The sequence below is a fragment of the Malaclemys terrapin genome, chromosome 6 (genome assembly GCF_027887155.1).
Source record: "Malaclemys terrapin pileata isolate rMalTer1 chromosome 6, rMalTer1.hap1, whole genome shotgun sequence".
In the NCBI taxonomy this organism is placed as follows: domain Eukaryota; kingdom Metazoa; phylum Chordata; order Testudines; family Emydidae; genus Malaclemys; species Malaclemys terrapin.
In genome coordinates, this window is record NC_071510.1 from 104,456,620 (window position 1) to 104,474,003 (window position 17,384).

The 17,384-nt window shown below is 43.3% G+C and overlaps 1 protein-coding gene across 4 annotated transcripts in view; it reads left to right on the top strand.

Moving 5' to 3' along the window:
- Positions 1-15,612, top strand: part of C6H5orf34 (chromosome 6 C5orf34 homolog) — a 28,743-nt gene extending 13,131 nt beyond the window's left edge. For 3 of the 4 annotated variants that reach the window (XM_054032485.1, XM_054032482.1, XM_054032484.1), the window contains 7 exons: positions 5,554-5,645; positions 5,955-6,024; positions 7,828-7,998; positions 9,663-9,790; positions 12,654-12,734; positions 14,075-14,115; positions 14,874-15,612. In XM_054032485.1, coding sequence (XP_053888460.1) covers positions 5,554-5,645; positions 5,955-6,024; positions 7,828-7,998; positions 9,663-9,790; positions 12,654-12,734; positions 14,075-14,115; positions 14,874-15,064 — 774 coding nt within the window. In that variant the 3' untranslated portion in view covers positions 15,065-15,612. The remainder of the gene's footprint in view (positions 1-5,553; positions 5,646-5,954; positions 6,025-7,827; positions 7,999-9,662; positions 9,791-12,653; positions 12,735-14,074; positions 14,116-14,873) is intronic. The other variant, XM_054032483.1, reaches the window with a different exon arrangement.
- The last annotated feature ends 1,772 nt before the right edge of the window (positions 15,613-17,384 follow it).

Here is a 17,384-nt window from a genome sequence, read left to right on the forward strand (position 1 = left end):
CAGGGGGCATGGAGGCCTCTGTATCCGCACCACCTGACGTCCCGGACCCAAGGACAGGTGACGCTCCGACCCAGGAACAGGGAGACCAGGATCCTCCCCTGGATCCCTTACCACCAGAGGCATCCTCCTCTTCCTCTCCGGATGAGGCAGTGGCGGGCACGTCGTGCACAGGTCCACCCCCGATAGATCTTCGGGCTCATCAGGACCTGTTACGTAGGATGGCCCGTAACATGGACCTACAGACGGAGGAGATAGTGGAGGTGCAGGACCCCATTGTAAATATCCTCGCGGCGGATGTCCCATCAAGAGTGGCGTTGCCTCTGATCCGCACGATCCAGGCGAACGCAACTACGATATGGCAGACCCCTGCCTCTATCCCACCTACAGCGAGAGGGGTGGAAAGAAAGTACTTTGTCCCTTCCAAAGACTACGAGTACTTGTACACCCATCCCCAACCGTGTTCACTGGTGGTGTCATCAGTGAATGCAAGGGAGCGACACGGTCAACAAGCTGCAGCGCCCAAATCAAAGGAGGCTAAGCGTCTCGATTTGTTTGGCCGTAAAGTTTATTCAGCTGGAGGGCTGCAACTTAGAGCGGCTAACCAGCAGGCGCTCCTGAGCCGCTATAACTTTAATTCCTGGAACTCTATGGGGAAGTTCAAGGAATTGGTTCCCCAAGAGTCCAGGGAAGAGTTTGGGGCCTTGGTTGAGGAAGGTAAGAAGGTGGCTCGGACCTCCTTACAGGCCTCCCTGGACATAGCGGACTCGGCCGCGAGAACCCTAGCCGCAGGTATCGCTATGCGCAGGACCTCCTGGCTCCAAGTTTCGGGTTTACCCCCTGAATTACAGCAGACCCTACAGGATTTGCCCTTTGAAGGACAGGGGTTGTTCTCGGAGAAGACGGACTCTCGATTGCAGAGCCTCAAGGACTCCAGGACAATTATGCGCTCTTTGGGGATGCATGTTGCGGGTCCCCAGCACAGACCATTTAGACCCCAGCCTCAACGTTTTTACCCCCCTCCACCTCGTCAGAGACAGGACCCTGCCAGAAGGCGAGGGCGAGGTGGTAGGAGAAGATGGGTTGGCCCTCAACCAGGTCAGAACCAGGGGCCACTAAGACCACCTTCAGGTCCTAGACAGAACTTTTGAAGGTGCGGTCGAGGACGGCGCCCCAGTCATCCCCCAGGATCCAGCTCCCTCCTTTCGGGATCGCCTCTCCCACTTCCACCATGCTTGGTCCATTATAACTTCAGACCGTTGGGTCCTCCGCACGGTGGAGAGGGGATACGCTATCCAGTTTTCTTCTATCCCCTCCTCCCACCCCCCTTCCCCGTCCCTCTTCAGGGACCCTTCTCACGAGCAACTTCTTACACAGGAGGTTTCTACGCTCCTTGCCATGGGGGCCATAGAGGAGGTTCCGATAGAGTTAAGGGGCAGGGGATTTTATTCCCGTTACTTCCTGATTCCCAAGTCCAAGGGAGGTCTGCGGCCCATCTTGGACTTGCGCGGACTCAACAAATTCGTAGTAAAGTTGAAGTTCCGCATGGTCTCTTTGGGGGCCATTATCCCTTCCCTCGATCCTGGAGACTGGTTCGCCGCCCTCGACATGAAAGACGCATACTTTCATATTGCAATTTACCCACCTCACAGACGCTTCCTGCGATTCGTGGTAAACACGGTGCACTACCAATTTACAGTCCTTCCCTTCGGCCTATCCTCGGCCCCAAGAGTGTTCACGAAATGTATGGCTGTCGTGGCAGCGTACCTTCGTCGGCAAGAAATACAGGTGTTCCCGTACCTAGACGACTGGCTGGTACGCGGTCGCACCAAGGAGCAAGTTCAAGCTCACGTCCACAGAATAGTGCACATATTCAATGAGTTGGGCATCCTACTCAACAAGGACAAATCCACTCTAGAACCTACCGAGAGAATAGAATTCATCGGCGCAGTTCTAGACTCCAGACGTGCACAAGCCATCCTGCCAGACAACCGCTTTGGCACCATCAAGAACCTCATTCAAGGGCTCAAGACCTTCCCAACTACCACGGTGAGGTCGTGCCTCACCCTGCTGGGTCACATGGCTTCCTGCACGTACGTAACCAGGCATGCCAGACTTCGGCTTCGCCCACTTCAAACCTGGGTGTCATCAATATACCGTCCACATCGAGACAGCCTGAACATGGTGGTCACGGTCCTGAACTCGGTCCTGGCCTCCCTCACCTGGTGGCTAGATCGCAATGTGGTCTGCGAGGGGATGCCATTTCACGCCCCACAACCCTCTCTGCACCTGGTCACAGACGCGTCATCTCTGGGTTGGGGCGCCCATCTCAACGAACAACATACCCAGGGCCTGTGGTCTGCACCCCAGTTAGCCCTGCACATCAATGTTCGGGAACTGATGGCGGTGCGCCTGGCGTGCCAGGCATTCCTCAATCTCCTACGTGGCCGCTGTGTGTTAGTTCTCATCGACAACACCACGGCCATGTTTTACATCAACAAGCAAGGAGGAGCACGTTCGTCAATTCTATGCCAAGAGGCCATTCGCCTGTGGGACTTCTGCATCGCCCACTCAATCCATCTCACGGCATCGTTCCTCCCTGGAGTCCAGAACACTCTAGCGGACCGACTCAGCAGGTCCTTCCAGACGCACGAGTGGTCTATCCGTCCGGACATCATACATTCCATCTTCCAGAGGTGGGGGTTTCCCCAGATAGACCTGTTTGCATCTCGAGACAACAGGAAGTGCCATATGTTCTGCTCCCTACAAGGTCGAGCTCAGGGCTCCCTCTCGGATGCGTTTCTCCTTCCCTGGAAAGACCACCTGTTTTATGCATTCCCTCCGTTTCCTCTGGTCCACAAGGTACTGCTCAAATTGCGCAGAGACCAGGCACAGGTAATTCTGGTCGCTCCAGCGTGGCCGAGACAACATTGGTACACCACACTGTTGGAACTCTCGGTTCAGACACCGATCCCGCTTCCGTTGTGTCCGGATCTCATCTCTCAGGACCACGGCCGGCTGCGTCACCCCGACCTGCAATCACTCCACCTCACGGCGTGGCTGCTCCATGGTTCACCCAGGCAGAGCAGCAATGCTCGCACTCTGTCCAACAGATTCTGCTGAGCAGTAGGAAGCCCTCAACACGCACCACGTACCTGGCCAAGTGGAAGCGGTTCTCCTGTTGGTGCGAACAACGAGCCATGTCCCCGTTGCAGGCACCCATTCCTCTCATTTTGGAATATCTCCTCTCCCTAAAACAGCAGGGGTTGGCGATATCTTCAATTAGAGTTCACCTGGCCGCTATATCGGCCTTTCACCCAGGGGAACTCGCGTCCTCGGTATTCTCTAACCCGATGGTCGTTAGATTCCTCAAGGGCTTAGACCGGATGTACCCACAACAACGTCAGCCCGTTCAGACGTGGGACCTCAACCTGGTTCTCTCCAAGCTCACAGGTCCTCCATTCGAGCCACTGGCCACCTGTTCACTTTTGTACCTATCCTGGAAGACAGCCTTCCTTGTAGCCATCACCTCAGCAAGGCGTGTTTCTGAACTCAGGGCGCTTACATCTGAGCCCCCTTACACAGTTTTTCACAAGGATAAAGTGCAACTTCGTCCACATCCTGCCTTTCTCCCTAAGGTGGTTTCTCCTTTTCATATCAACCAGGATATATTTCTCCCGGTCTTTCATCCTAAACCACATGCCACTCGCCAGGATCAACGTTTGCATTCCCTGGACGTACGCAGGGCCCTGGCCTTCTATATTGACCGCACAAAGCACTTTAGAAAGACGATGCAACTCTTCGTCGCAGTGGCCGACCGAATGAAAGGCTCACCGGTCTCCTCACAACGCCTATCCTCCTGGATTACGTCTTGCATCCGGACTTGCTATGACCTGGCAGGTGTCTCAGCACCGCACCTCACTCCACGAGGGCCCAAGCCTCCTCGACTGCTTTCCTGGCACATGTTCCGATCCAGGACATTTGTAGAGCGGCGGTTTGGTCATCAGTCCACACATTTGCAGCTCACTATGCACTAGTGCAGCAGTCCAGAGACGATGCTGCTTTCGGATCAGCGGTTTTGCACACAGCAATGTCTCACTCCGACCCCACCACCTAAGTTGGGCTTGGGAGTCACCTAATGGAATGGATATGAGCAAGCACTCGAAGAAGAAAAGACGGTTACTCACCGTTGTAACTGTTGTTCTTCGAGATGTGTTGCTCATATCCATTCCAAACCCGCCCCCCGTCCCCACTGTCGGAGTAGCCGGCAAGAAGGAACTGAGGGGGCGCCGGGTCGGCTGGGGTATATATTCAGCGCCATGAAGGCGCCACTCTAGGGGGCTCCACAGCCGACCCGCCGGTGTTGCTAGGGTAGAAAATCTTCCGACGATCGTGCACGTGGCGCGCGCACACCTAATGGAATGGATATGAGCAACACATCTCGAAGAACAACAGTTACAACGGTGAGTAACCGTCTTTTGTGTGTCTAGGATGGAGTTCAGTTGCTAATTGACCACAGGTGGCACAGCAAATTACTGAGTTGGCAACTGCAGACTCAGTAAAACCTCCATAGTGAATCAGTTTCTAAGATGGTCACAGCAGAGTGTTGCAAAGTGTAACTTGTTCTGGCTGTCTAAACCAGGCTCTTAAAATGAGGCACTTGAATGGGGGTGGGATGGAAATTGACTCAGAGGTGTGTGTGGATAACAACCTTATGTTCACATATTAAGAGTTGCTAAGAACACAGAACCAAACATAACTATTTCTAGGGCTATCTCCTTACTTGGTCTGGTCAGAATATCTTTCAAAATCAGATAATAGCATCACAGCTGGGCCTTGGTGAAAGGCCTTGGTTCAAGGGGATGACCATGACATGATGTTTGTTTGAGGTGGGAGGAGGCATCACCACCACCATGCTGAATAAGATGTCTAGTGTGCCTCAAAAGAACCATTCAAAATATGGGCGGCAACCTTCAAAATCTTTTTATTCTATCAAAATACGTTTCTAATGATCCATAGAGGGGATATGGCTTTGTTTTAAGATTTAGGTGCATTGTCATGATAGTTTTGTAACCTCACCAGATCAAGGTATATTCATTCACTTTGTTTATATTTTCTTTGACTGTTTCCTGTTTTCTCTCAACATTTTATTTAACATGTTGACAAGGTAAAATGACTCTCCTGCCATCTTTCAACCACTTTGGATCGTTTAAGAATTTAAAGCAGGGTAAGGTTCCACACAACAGGCCTCAAAACTGGTTTATTACTTGGATTAGCGTCACATTTACAGATAGTAGGCCAAAATCTGCCCTCTCATAAAAGTACTCCGTTCCTGTTTAGTCTGTGCAAGTTTTATACTTAGGTCTGAGTGTAGAATGTGGCCTAATGAATATGACTGCCCTTTAGCTTTGAAAGGATATTCTTATTCGTCCTTCAGCGCAAACATGCTGCTATAACAGTTCACTGGGCGAAGGAATGCCCAAAACTTGATATCTTGCTAGTTCTTAAATACCACAATATCTATAAATAACTCCTCTATTTTCTGTTATGTTCTAGAGAGAAGAAAAAATGTATTCAGCAAACAGTCTGCCTCCTGATACACCAGAAAGTCCATACTCCATCTGTTCCATTATTACCCAGGCAACCAGGTGAATTATTCATTTTTGTTATATTAATTGCTCTAGCCTTTGGAAGGGCATTCAGTAACAAAGATGACAAATAATGATTACCATGTTGTTCTAGTTAGACTTCAACTATAGCTGTGAGTATAAGAAATAAATCAGTTATTTATATCAACAGTATCAGAAAAATATATAAGCATAATGAAATAGGTTACAAAATAGACCCTTAACAATAACTGTGTAAATGAAGCTGCGGCAAGTATTTGTGCAGTGCAGCATAATAATATAATAAAAATAATGTTTTCTGCATATGAGATGTATTTTTTTCCTTCTCAGAATTCTCCAATACTGTTACAAGACTAAACTTTCATTAACCCATAATTACAATATCTGCTGCTGGAGAATGGTATGTAACTGAAGACTTGTAATTATGTTAACACTTGAACTGTTAGCATGTGTTTAGTAGGGTCTATAGACAACAGCTTCTGGGAAAGAGAGACGTGATGTTGGAATTAGTAATATTTGAAATTAATAATATTGATATGGGAAACCACCAAACACTAATTTAGCCATAAATTTCTTTATTAAATCCAAAGGCCAAATGGTATTGATACCGTTGCTCTAAACATGCCTAAAAAGCCTAACTAATAAGCAACTTATATGTCACAGTATAAAACATCTATTAGCATTTGATCGAGATACTTACTTACAAATGAGCTAAACCTGTGGGTGCTTAGACGCATCTAGGTCAGCTTCAATGTGGTCAGGCAGGTATTAGCAATGAAGTAAGAGTTTACTTTTTATACCCTTTTTAACAAACAGGTAATGTCATTGTTTTTTAGCTGAAGTCAGTAATTGACAATCTGAGACAATTAACCCTTCTTTCCAGTCTTAATCCAGATAAGATCTACAGCCTCCTTTCTTCCCAAGGCCTTCCCTTTCGTACCTTCTCCCTCCCACCCCCAAGCAGAACTAAATGGCTAAATTTATGGGAAGATTTGGACTTGTTTCTTTTAAGACAGTTTTTCTTTGTCTTGTTACTACAGCTCTTTATTTTATTAGTTACTTTTGAAACCATACATCGGGGTGGGCAAACTTTTTGGCCCGAAGGCCACATCTGTATAGAAATTGTATGGCAGGTCATGAATGCTCACGACATTTGGATTGGGGTGTGGGAGAGGGTGAGGCTGGGGGTGCAAACTCGGGGCTGGGGATGAGGTGTTTGGGTGCAGGAGGGTATTCTAGGCTAGGACAGAGGGGTTCAGGGCTGGGGAAGGGGGTTGGGCCACGGGGGGGGGGGGGGGTGGCTCAGGGGTGCAGACTCCAGGTAGTGCTTACCTCAAGCAGCTCCTGGAAGCAGCTTCATGTCCCCCCTCCGGCTCCTACGCAGAGGCGTGGCCAGACAGCTCTGCTGCGTGCTGCCCTGTCTGCAGGTGCTGCCCCTGCAGCTCCCACTGGCCACAGTTCCTGGCCAATGGGAGCTGCGGGGGCGGTGCTTGGGGCAGGGCAGCGTGCGGAGTGGAGCCCCCTGTCTGCCCCTATGCATAAGAGTCGGAGGGGGGACATGCCACTGCTTCCAGGAGCCGAGTGGAGTGGCCCCCAGTCCTGCTCCCTGGCTGGAGCACTGGAGCGGGACAAGCCCCAGACCCCACTCCCCAGCGGGAGTTTGAGGGCCAGATTAAAACAGCTGGAAGGCCAGATGCGGCCCGCGGGCTGTATTTTGCCCACCCCGGTCATACATCCTTCCCACACTACAGTACTAATTATTATTCTCAAGGCCTTTTACTTGATGATTGGGGGCTTCTTTATAAGACACACACAGAGATATCTATATCTAGTATTGAAGTCAGGATCATAATCTTTCTTTTACCTTCCCGATTGCTCATTTGTGAAGTGGTGCTCTGCTTCTCCATCCTTTGTTGGTTAAGTCACACCCTTAACCGAATTTAAGATAACTTTAATTCTTTAATGTTACGTGTATCCTACAGGTGGGTGTAAACTAAGAACAAAGGACTAGCTGGTGGGGCCTGAACCCATTGAATGTAAGGGGATGTCAGCAAATCAGAGAGCAACAAGGCAGGGAAGCAGGTTGCTGGTGTCTCAATAAAAAAAGCTGCACTGTGAATCTGCATACAAATTAAATATTAGTAATGACACAACTTTAAATATAGTAAATTTTATTTTTTCTTGAACACTTGGTTCACATTAGATACCAGGGACAGATGGAAGAGAAATGCTGCCGGTTCCGTTGCATGAAACAGTTATTCCCAATGTGGGAAGACTTGTTGCATATTCAGATAATAAAGTCCATGCTCTGTTTTGTGATGGGATGACCTTGAATATGGTTTGGGATTTCAGCTCTTGCTATGGAAGAACACAGGTAATTCTCAGGAGCAGGGAAATATCTGTTTTTAAAATCTTTCTATCTGAAGGTGGTGTTAGTTAATAAATGTGAAGTCTAGGGAAAATTTTATACTTAGTTCTGATATCCATAAAAAGCAAATTGTGCAGTTGGGGAGCCTCCATCTGCCCTGGGTTTGTAAGTCACATTGGTTATATACTGTGGTTCACTGTCACAAGCTAGTAAATTGGTATTTCATCTAGTTGAAAATCTGATCTTTCCTTGTTTGCCACTGTTGATATATTGCCAATATTTTAACAAGGGGGCTCTCAGAAACTTTTTCTCCTTTATCCTGTAATGACAGCCCTTGTCTCATAACCATAACTAAGGAGAGAGGCACTGGTACTTATACATTTGTTTGCTATTATGTGAATTTTGTTGGAACTGTTTATCCTTGAAAAATATACTAAGTGTATTGGTAGTAAAAGAGAGTGCTCAATTTTTATTTTTTTTTTTTTGTAATTTGAAATGGGGGTTGTTGTCTCAGACAATTATCTCCTCTCAGAAAAAGTGTTAAAGTAAAAGGTGGGGTATAACTTCACTTACATTTACAAATTATGGAGTATTACCAACTTGACAAAAATGAGTAAATCACCAAGACTAACTTGAAGTCCTGTTTACACTGGACAAGGAAACCACATTAATTTCCTCTAGCAAGCCATACTTAAGCAAGCTTACTAGGCCAGTGCTGATCATATCTAAAGCATATGAGCTGTAGCTGGTTAGTTGTAGCTGAGAGCATCATTCTTGCTCCTCTAAGAAATTAACAAATATTAAACACATTTCCCAAGCTCACTTATCTTAATTCTTTCAAAAAGGAGAGTCAAAGCTTTTTAGATTAATTTTTGGCATTAAAGCCATCCTTTATCAGCAGATATTCTAATAATGCAATATATGCTTCCTCTGTGATAAGTGACCTGTGGAAATGGGATTCCATATTTATTTTGTAAATTGATTCAGTTTTCAAGTAAAACAGACTTTTTTTTTTTTTTTTTTCCCTGAGTGCCAAGTTGCAAACTCAGAGTTGATGGTGGGAGTGAGAGTTGCTATGTGATTTCTAGTTCATGCATTATTGCTGGTAATAAAAGACTTGCCATTGGAAGTTTAACAATTCCACAGATAATGCTTTAGCTTGGGGGAAGAATCCAACTCACTCTTCTGTAGCTCTGTTGTGTTAGAATGTTGACTGAACTAAAAAGTACTGGGGAGGGGAAGCATCAGCAGATGTGACTCAGTACATGCAGAGTAAGATTTGTTAAGAAATGATGCTTCATTTGTATGAAGTTGCTACTCTTAATAACAGAACTTGAGAATGAAAACAAATCTATAACCTCATTCTCCAGATGAAAGTAGAAGGAATTAAATATTCTGAAAGACTGGACATTTCTTCACATGAGGTCAGACAGGAAGTGAAGGGGTTGAATTTTTCATTATTCTCAGACAGCACATTGAAATCCGTGTTTGGGCAATGTTTGGCACCAGGAACTCCCAGTTGTTGTTTCTATGATCATGCTGCCAGACCACACCTTACATCTATACCAGATACAAATGTTTAAGTGAAGCATTTGCAGATATTTCTTTTTGAACTAGCATATGTTGTTGCTGTTATTTAAAGTAGGTCTACCTCTTTGATTCCACTGCAGAACAATGATGCTCTTTCGTCTTTCTCTTCCAAGATAAATCAAGGTGCTACCACAGGATGGTGTAAAGTAATTTCTCCTGATGGGGCACAGCAGCTAATCCAGATAAACCATCCTGGACTCTATGAAAGGTATAGTTGATACATGGAACAAATTTAACAAATTCAGGAATTCAGTAAAAGTTTTTTGTAAGAAATGTAAATAGTTTAATGTGTTTCTGTAAAATAGACTGTGAAAAAGGTTGTACCTGACTGGCTAGCAAAGATCCAGATTGCACAGCTCAGGTCTTCATCCAGTTAATTTGATGGGATATTCACTTATTAATTTAATCATTTTTCCATCATTCTGAATAATAGCTATTAGGAGTTGAAGCAGAGCCTGTCATCTGGGGGGTGCACTCAAGAGGGACTGGCAAGGGGTCTAACTGTGACGCTACTTTTAGTTGCCCTCTCCCCCCCTTTCTTTTTTTTTTTTTTTTTTTTCCTCAAATAATGTATCCTAACCAAAAGGGCTAGGGAGAGCACTTGTTCTTTGCTTAGGTATACCCAATATCCACAACTACTTATAGGGTTCAAAAAAGTTGCTTAACTTAAATTCTCTATGAATTATTTTTGTACCAATATTAACGCAAATTTGATCAGATAGCAATTCTTGAATTATTTGAATGTTAATTTTCTTTCATCACTTCCATAAATTTCTTAAGGCTAATTCTACTCACCATGGTGACACAAGTAGTCTAATTCAGTGGTTCTCAAACTGTGGTCCGCAAGCTCCATTCGGGTGATCCACTCTAAGGTGCACACCTGCGCGGCCGCACACAAAAGAATGAAGGGCTACCCACCTAATTAGTGGAGCCGCACAGGTGTGCGGGAGTGGGTGGAATTTGGGATGTGCAGGGGTGCGGCGGCCAGAGAAAGAGGCGACTTTCCACAGCTCCAGGGCTACAGCTGACGGGGAGAGGGCCCTCCTTCCCAGCCTCAGCTCTGTGGCTGGGGAGAGACACCCCTCCCTCACAGCCCCATCTCAGGGGCTGCTGCGGCAGGGGAGAGAGGGCACATCCATCGCATTAGAAAGGTAAGACTACTGATATTAAAATATGAGTTGTGTGCTGTTATTTGTAGAACAAATATATGTTAATTATTAAGTTATTTTAATATAGCACTTTTATCCAAAGCACTTTTACAATAGTTAGCTAACGGTACAAACAATATTTGGAAATATCATTAAGTGGTCTGCCGAGACCCTCAGCAATATTCAAGTGGTCCACTGGAAAAAAGTTTGAGAACCACTGGTCTAATTGAAGTTAGTGGGACTGCTGTTGTGAGTATGCAAACGAGATAAGCAGGACTTAAGCCCTTAGTTTGCTCATTGGCAGACAGTTGTGTTAATGAAGCAGTTTAACAGAACGTTATTTTTCTAAAATAAAACTCATGTCCTTATCCATTGTTTCTTAGGCTAGATCTACACTATGGAGGGGGGGTCGACCTAAGATACGCAACTTCAGCAACGCGAATAGCATAGCTGAAGTTGCATATTTTAGGTCGACTTGGGTGTGAGGACGGCGGCGAGTTGACCGCTGCTGTTCCCCCGCAGACTCCGCTTCCGCCTCTCGCTGCCGTGGAGTTCCGGAGTCAACGGCAGAGCGATCGGGGATTGATTTTATCGCGTCTACACTAGACGCGATAAATCGATCCCTGATAGATCGATCACTACCCACTGATCCGTCGGGTAGTAAAGACGTGCCCTTAGACAGCTGCTTAGGGTGTTCAGATGCTGTTATGTAATATCTTATATTTATGTAGCTCTTCTCATCATAAAAATTATCCAAGTAACTTGACAAACCGTGCACACCATATATTATATATAACTAACAGAGATTACTTGATCACTGCGATGCAACCAAGTGGACAGCTGGTGCACTTTGCAATATAGGAGTGGGGAAACTGTGGTCAAGGACAACGTATGGCCATAGGCGCCGACTTCCACTGTTCCTAGTGGGTGCTCGACCCCACCCCGGCCCCGCCCCTGCACTGCCCTCACCCCGACCCCATTCCACCCCTTCCCCCAAGTTCCCGCCCCTGCCCTGCCTCTTCTCCACCACCTCCCTTGAGCGCGCCGCATCCCCGCTCCCCCCCCCCCCCCCCCCCCCCCCGGAAAGTCCTAAGAGCTGCCAAACAGCAGTTTGGTGGCGGGAAACACTGGGAGGTAGGCAGAGGATCGGGGACATGGCACGCTGGGAGGGGGAGGAAGTGAGAGGTGGGGCAGAGCGGGTGGTTAGGGGAGCTTGGCTGCCGGTGGGTGCAGAGCATCTACTAATTATTCCCCGTGGGTGCTCCAGCCCCAGAGCACCCACGGAGTCGGTGCCTATGCCTGTGACAATCTGTATTCTTACAAAAATTACTGTGGACTCTTTAATATCCATGCAGAGCAGACAGTACCTCAGTTTTAAAGTTGCATTCAAAACACATGCATATTAAAGTGAATGGAACTTCATAATATAGGAGTTCCATGAATTAAGTTTAAGGGCTGAGTTGACCATATAGCATTCAAAACTGGTTATTGGTTCCAGTGCGTTTGGGCATATCAAATCTGACGCTTTAAACCACTAAGCTGTCTCCAGTATCTAATCTCCTCTTCTGTCACCTGAAACTCTAAAAAGTGCTTTACAAGCAACGCATTAAAAACCACAAGGAACATTACTTTGCATTTAAACATAATTAATATACTCAGTTGTACAGTAAGGTTTTTTCATTTATATGTGGGATTCATAAAAGGACAAATTTCTTCACTGGGTAATCGCTTATTGATTCTGGAGGGTTTCTGGTTTTCCTCTTTTATCAAATACACATAAGAATATCCTGGAGGTTAGCTCTATTCTGTTCCATTCCCTATTCCAGATCTATTGTTTAATGCTGTCAACTTTCTGTTCACATTTAATTAAGGGGTATTTGATCTGAATTATTTTCTTTTTTATGAATTGTATTCTTAATACAGGTACATCAAAACAGTAGTAGCATGGTGCAGAAGTTTGAATGATGATGAGGGAGAGACTCTTCCTGCAACTGAAAGAAACTGGTACTCATCACATATAACTTGCTATTCATAATATAGAAGGAAACCACCAAAGTTTTAAACTCTAAATATGACCTACTACACTTTTTTAAAGATGAAAAATTTAAACCCATTTATATTTTGTGACTCCACATATTTTTATTTTTTTTACAATATATTAAACTATACAAGCAGCTCGTGTTTAAACAGAGGCCTGTTTCCTCATATCTATTTTCTGTTTCTGTATTGAAACCATAATGCTGAAGCTCTTGCCAAAGCAGAAGACAAAGTCAAAACACTGTTTAATATGTGTTGCAGGATCAAACACAGAAACTGGGCTATGAGAACATAAGAGGAGAATCATTATTAAAAAACAAAATACTTCCTTACTAGCATAGGAAATCCAGAAAATTCTAGTCCCAAAATATATGCTTCCTTGTGACGGTCTACTATAAAAATCTTATCATCAGAAGAACAATGTCGTTTCATATTTTAGATTCTGTGTACACTCCCATCATTTTGGGAAGTGCTCAGATAGCATAGGTAATAAACACTAAGAACACAGATTATAAATATTTACTTTGAAGAATAGATGCTGGCTTTGTACTCTTCCTGTTGCTAAAGTTTTTGTTCTAATAGCCGCTATTCTGACCCCACAGGAATGCATCTTGTGCTTCTACAGAATCTGTAACAGTAGTTAAAGGGACTATTTAATCATACTTCTGTCTGAATTATTTTTCTGAACTGTTACAAGTAACATCTAAAATTACTATCTCAGAGATCGTTAAGGAAAAAAATCTTTTCTTGTTTGCTTTGAGCACGTCACAGGATTTTATATAAGCAATTTATGTACAGTTCTCCCTTTGTATGTGTGTCTTTTTTTTTTTTTTTAATAGGGAAATGTGATCACAGCTCCACAGTAACTGGCAGAGGGCTTTAGGTGCAGGTGTAATACTTTGAAAGTACTTCCAACTGACATTTTAAATTAACTAGACTTTTAGCTGTGTCCTTTTTAGTTAATATGTAAGCTATTCCATAGCACTGTGCTGATATTTAAGAATACTGGCACACCTATATAATTTGGCATTAAAAAGCTCTATATAGATTGAATTAAAATTGGTGGGGGAGAATATTCTCAAAATAGAGCTCTCATCCTGCAAACAATTGCACATATTTAACTTTATCCACATGAGCAGTTCCATTGACCTCAAAAATATGAAGGAGGAGGAAAAAGCAAATAATTCTTTTACTTGTACAGGCCATCTATAAAACTACATAAGGAAATAAAATCGTAAGGGCAAAAATACACATGAGAAATTTTTCATTATCCTGCTATATAAAAGTTTTAAATCTTCTTTTAACAGGTCTGTTGTTGCTGAACTTGAGAAAATACAAAGATTTAACTGTATCCTTTCAGCAAATATTTCTTTAGCATATTTTGAGTGTTTAATGACCATGTCCTTTATTCCTTTTATTGTGTAGGTCTCTAATGGTTATTTCTTTTTATTTTTATATATATATATATATATATATATATATATATATATATATTTTTTTTTTTTTAAGTTTCTGCCCAGTTATTTATCCTAGGCATGCTCCCCATGTCACACCACTGGGAACTCCAAAAAATTGGCAGAACATACAGAAATCCTCAGAAGGGAATAGTTCTATTGTTCAAACTTCTATGTTGTATCTTTTTATTAACCTTTTCTTGTAAAGAGGAGTGATGTATATGCCTTTTGGGATAGATACAAAGTTATCAAGTGCCTCAATTTTGCTCCATTGTTAAGCCAGCTGCAAAAAAAACTGTTACTTCATATACTCAAAACACCATGTAATTACCCCTAAATTTATTTCAGTTTTTTAACGTGCATTGTTAATTCCTTTAGACTGCACAATCTGACATCTTCCTTGATGGCTTTTCTTTTAAATACATTTTGATATATACAGGAAAATACTCATTTAATATAGAGATTTGATGGAAATAAGATGCGGAAATATTAAAGAACTTAAACTTATTAGATTGCATAGCTTTATTTATTGGTTGCAGTATGCAGTGGCAAACCACCTAATTGAGAACAATGGTTAAAATATTTTAAAATAATTTCTTTCATTATTAGAGGGGAGACAAAACAGAAATTTCCTTAACAAAGCAACTGCTAGTCTTACTGCAGAACAGCAATGTTCCAAATAAGACTTCGGCTATGAAAAATAATCCATCTCATATTACTGAAAGACGACCAGAAAACAGTTTACCGGAGGATATTGGTGAAAGGAGCATATCAGAGGCTTTGGAAAAAACTTCAAAAGTCATCCAAGATATTGAATCTCTCCTAGCCTCCTCTGGGAAGTGATGCTTGAACAAACACGTGAAAGACCAGCATTATTTAAATGTTTATGGGCTCTCTACTGCAGTCTTGTGTATCAAGTGGGATTTTTGGATGTGCAAGGAATGAAAGATCAGGCCCTAAGAGTTGGAAGCCTGTAATTTTTGTTCTGAATAATTGACACTCTCCTACTGTAACAAAAGAGTTCTAATAACCCATACAGACATACAAAGGATAGAACAGAAATTAGGTATATTTATGTAGTATGGTTCTATTTACAGGTAGTGCTTGAGTAAAAGTGCCACCTTTAATAGAAATTAAAATTACAATGCATGTTTGTAAATTCCAACATGTTTGATGTATATACAGAAATGCTTTAAGCAATTGAGTTACTGGTAAATAACTGACTAGGCTATCATAATCTGGTTAAGCAATTTTTAAATTTGAAAATCTTTTATTTTTAAGAGATCAAAGGAATATTCAAGATGGCCCCTCAACTATTTGTGCTCTATATTTTTACTGTAAAATAGTATTTTAAGAACGTTTTGAAAATAAAAAAGTTTCACTAACCCTCATTTGTTTTTCATTTAATGAATATTGCCTTATAGTGCCCTACCTAAACAAAACTTATTTTCTTTTTAGGTTATCATACTTATACATGCTATAGATAAAGAAAAAGTCTTCTAGATTATCTTGTCTTTTCCTAACCTTATCAGCCAAATACAGGATTATTCCCTCCAGAATATTCTCCGCTGCTTTATCTAGTCTTGTGTTAAATCACTAATGAAAAGAAGCTTGCACTACCAAAATTATTTCCAAAACCCACAAAACTCCAATAGTTCATAAAATGCTCTTTAACAATTTTCAGCATGAATAAGGTTTTTGTTTTTTTTAGCATTGATACTTTGGAGCATAATGTCTGTCTGAACAAACCCTTTAAAGACAGGCTATGCAAAATGTGGTCTGAATGGATGTGCTCGGGCATGGTGAAGTTGACAAAAGGCGGGAATCTTATGAAGCCCAAAATCCATCTGGTCGCCCAGTGGATCAAGAACACGTGGGTGTCCATTCCCTTGGAAATGACAGAAAAATCATTTCAGAAATGCTGTATCAGCAATGCACTCAACGGGTCAGAAGATGATTGATTACACACCAGTCTGATGATGGGAAGGAATCTGAGTCTGAAGACGACACTGCTGACATCTACGATGACAATACAGGTGCAGCTGTGACTGAAGCAGTTTAATAAACTGTTAGTGAATCAGAGACTGATTCAGTCAGAAGGATTTTAAGACTTTTTAAAGTCTCATATTGTTCTAAGTTACTTGTTTTAAATATCCATTTACTGATTTTAAATATTGACTAATTTTGAAGGTGAATACATATTCAGTTGTTATAACTACAATAGGTTTTTTGTTAGATTACATTAAAATAATTCTAGCAAAACTTTTGAATGTTTCTTGTGATGCCAACTTTTAAAATATAGCAGGGGTCGGAAAACTTTGACTCCCGGTCCGTCTGGGTAAGCTATTGGCGGGTCGGGACGTTTTGTTTACTTGGCATGTCTGTAAGCACACAGCTCCTCAGCTTCCAGTGGCCACGGTTTGCCATTCTCAGCCACTGGGAGCTACGGGAAGTTTTGCCGTTCCCAGCCACTGGGAGCTGCCGGAAGTGGTGTCACTTCCCACAGGTCCTATTGGCTGGGAACAGCAAACCGCAGCCACTGGGAGCTGAGGGGCTCTGTGACTGTGAACGCTCCAGGTAAACAAAATGTCCAGGCCTGCTAGCGGCTTCCCCGAACAGGCCAGGAGCCAAAGTTTGGCAACCCCTGAAATATAGGGTTGGTTTATGAAAGGGTCATTCACTTTTTGCTATTTTTATCTATCCATTTTGGGGGGGTTGCTTATAAATGAATGGGCTAATGAACGAGTATATACAGTAATTTAATTTCAAGAAAGGAAAAAAACCCTTAACTTTGAAATATTAAACTTGGTGCGTGAAGCTTTTTTTTAGCTACTTGTGCTCAGCTGTAGATGATGTAAAGAAACTGGAAAAGATCCAGAGATGAGTGACAAAGATCAAGGGCCTAGAATGCAAGCCCTATGACCAAAGGCAGAAGGAACTGGGTATGTTTAGTTTGAAAAAGAGCAGATGAAGTGGGGATAAGATACCAGTCTTTAAATACTGAAAAGGCTGCCATAAAAAAGGTGGAGAAAAGTTGCTCACTCCTCTTACAGAGTGCAGGCTAAGAGGCAATGGGTTTAAACTGCAGCATCGCAGATTTAGATTACATCTCAGTTAAATTTTTCTTAAGTACAGTTGGACAATGGAACAAACTGCCCCGGGA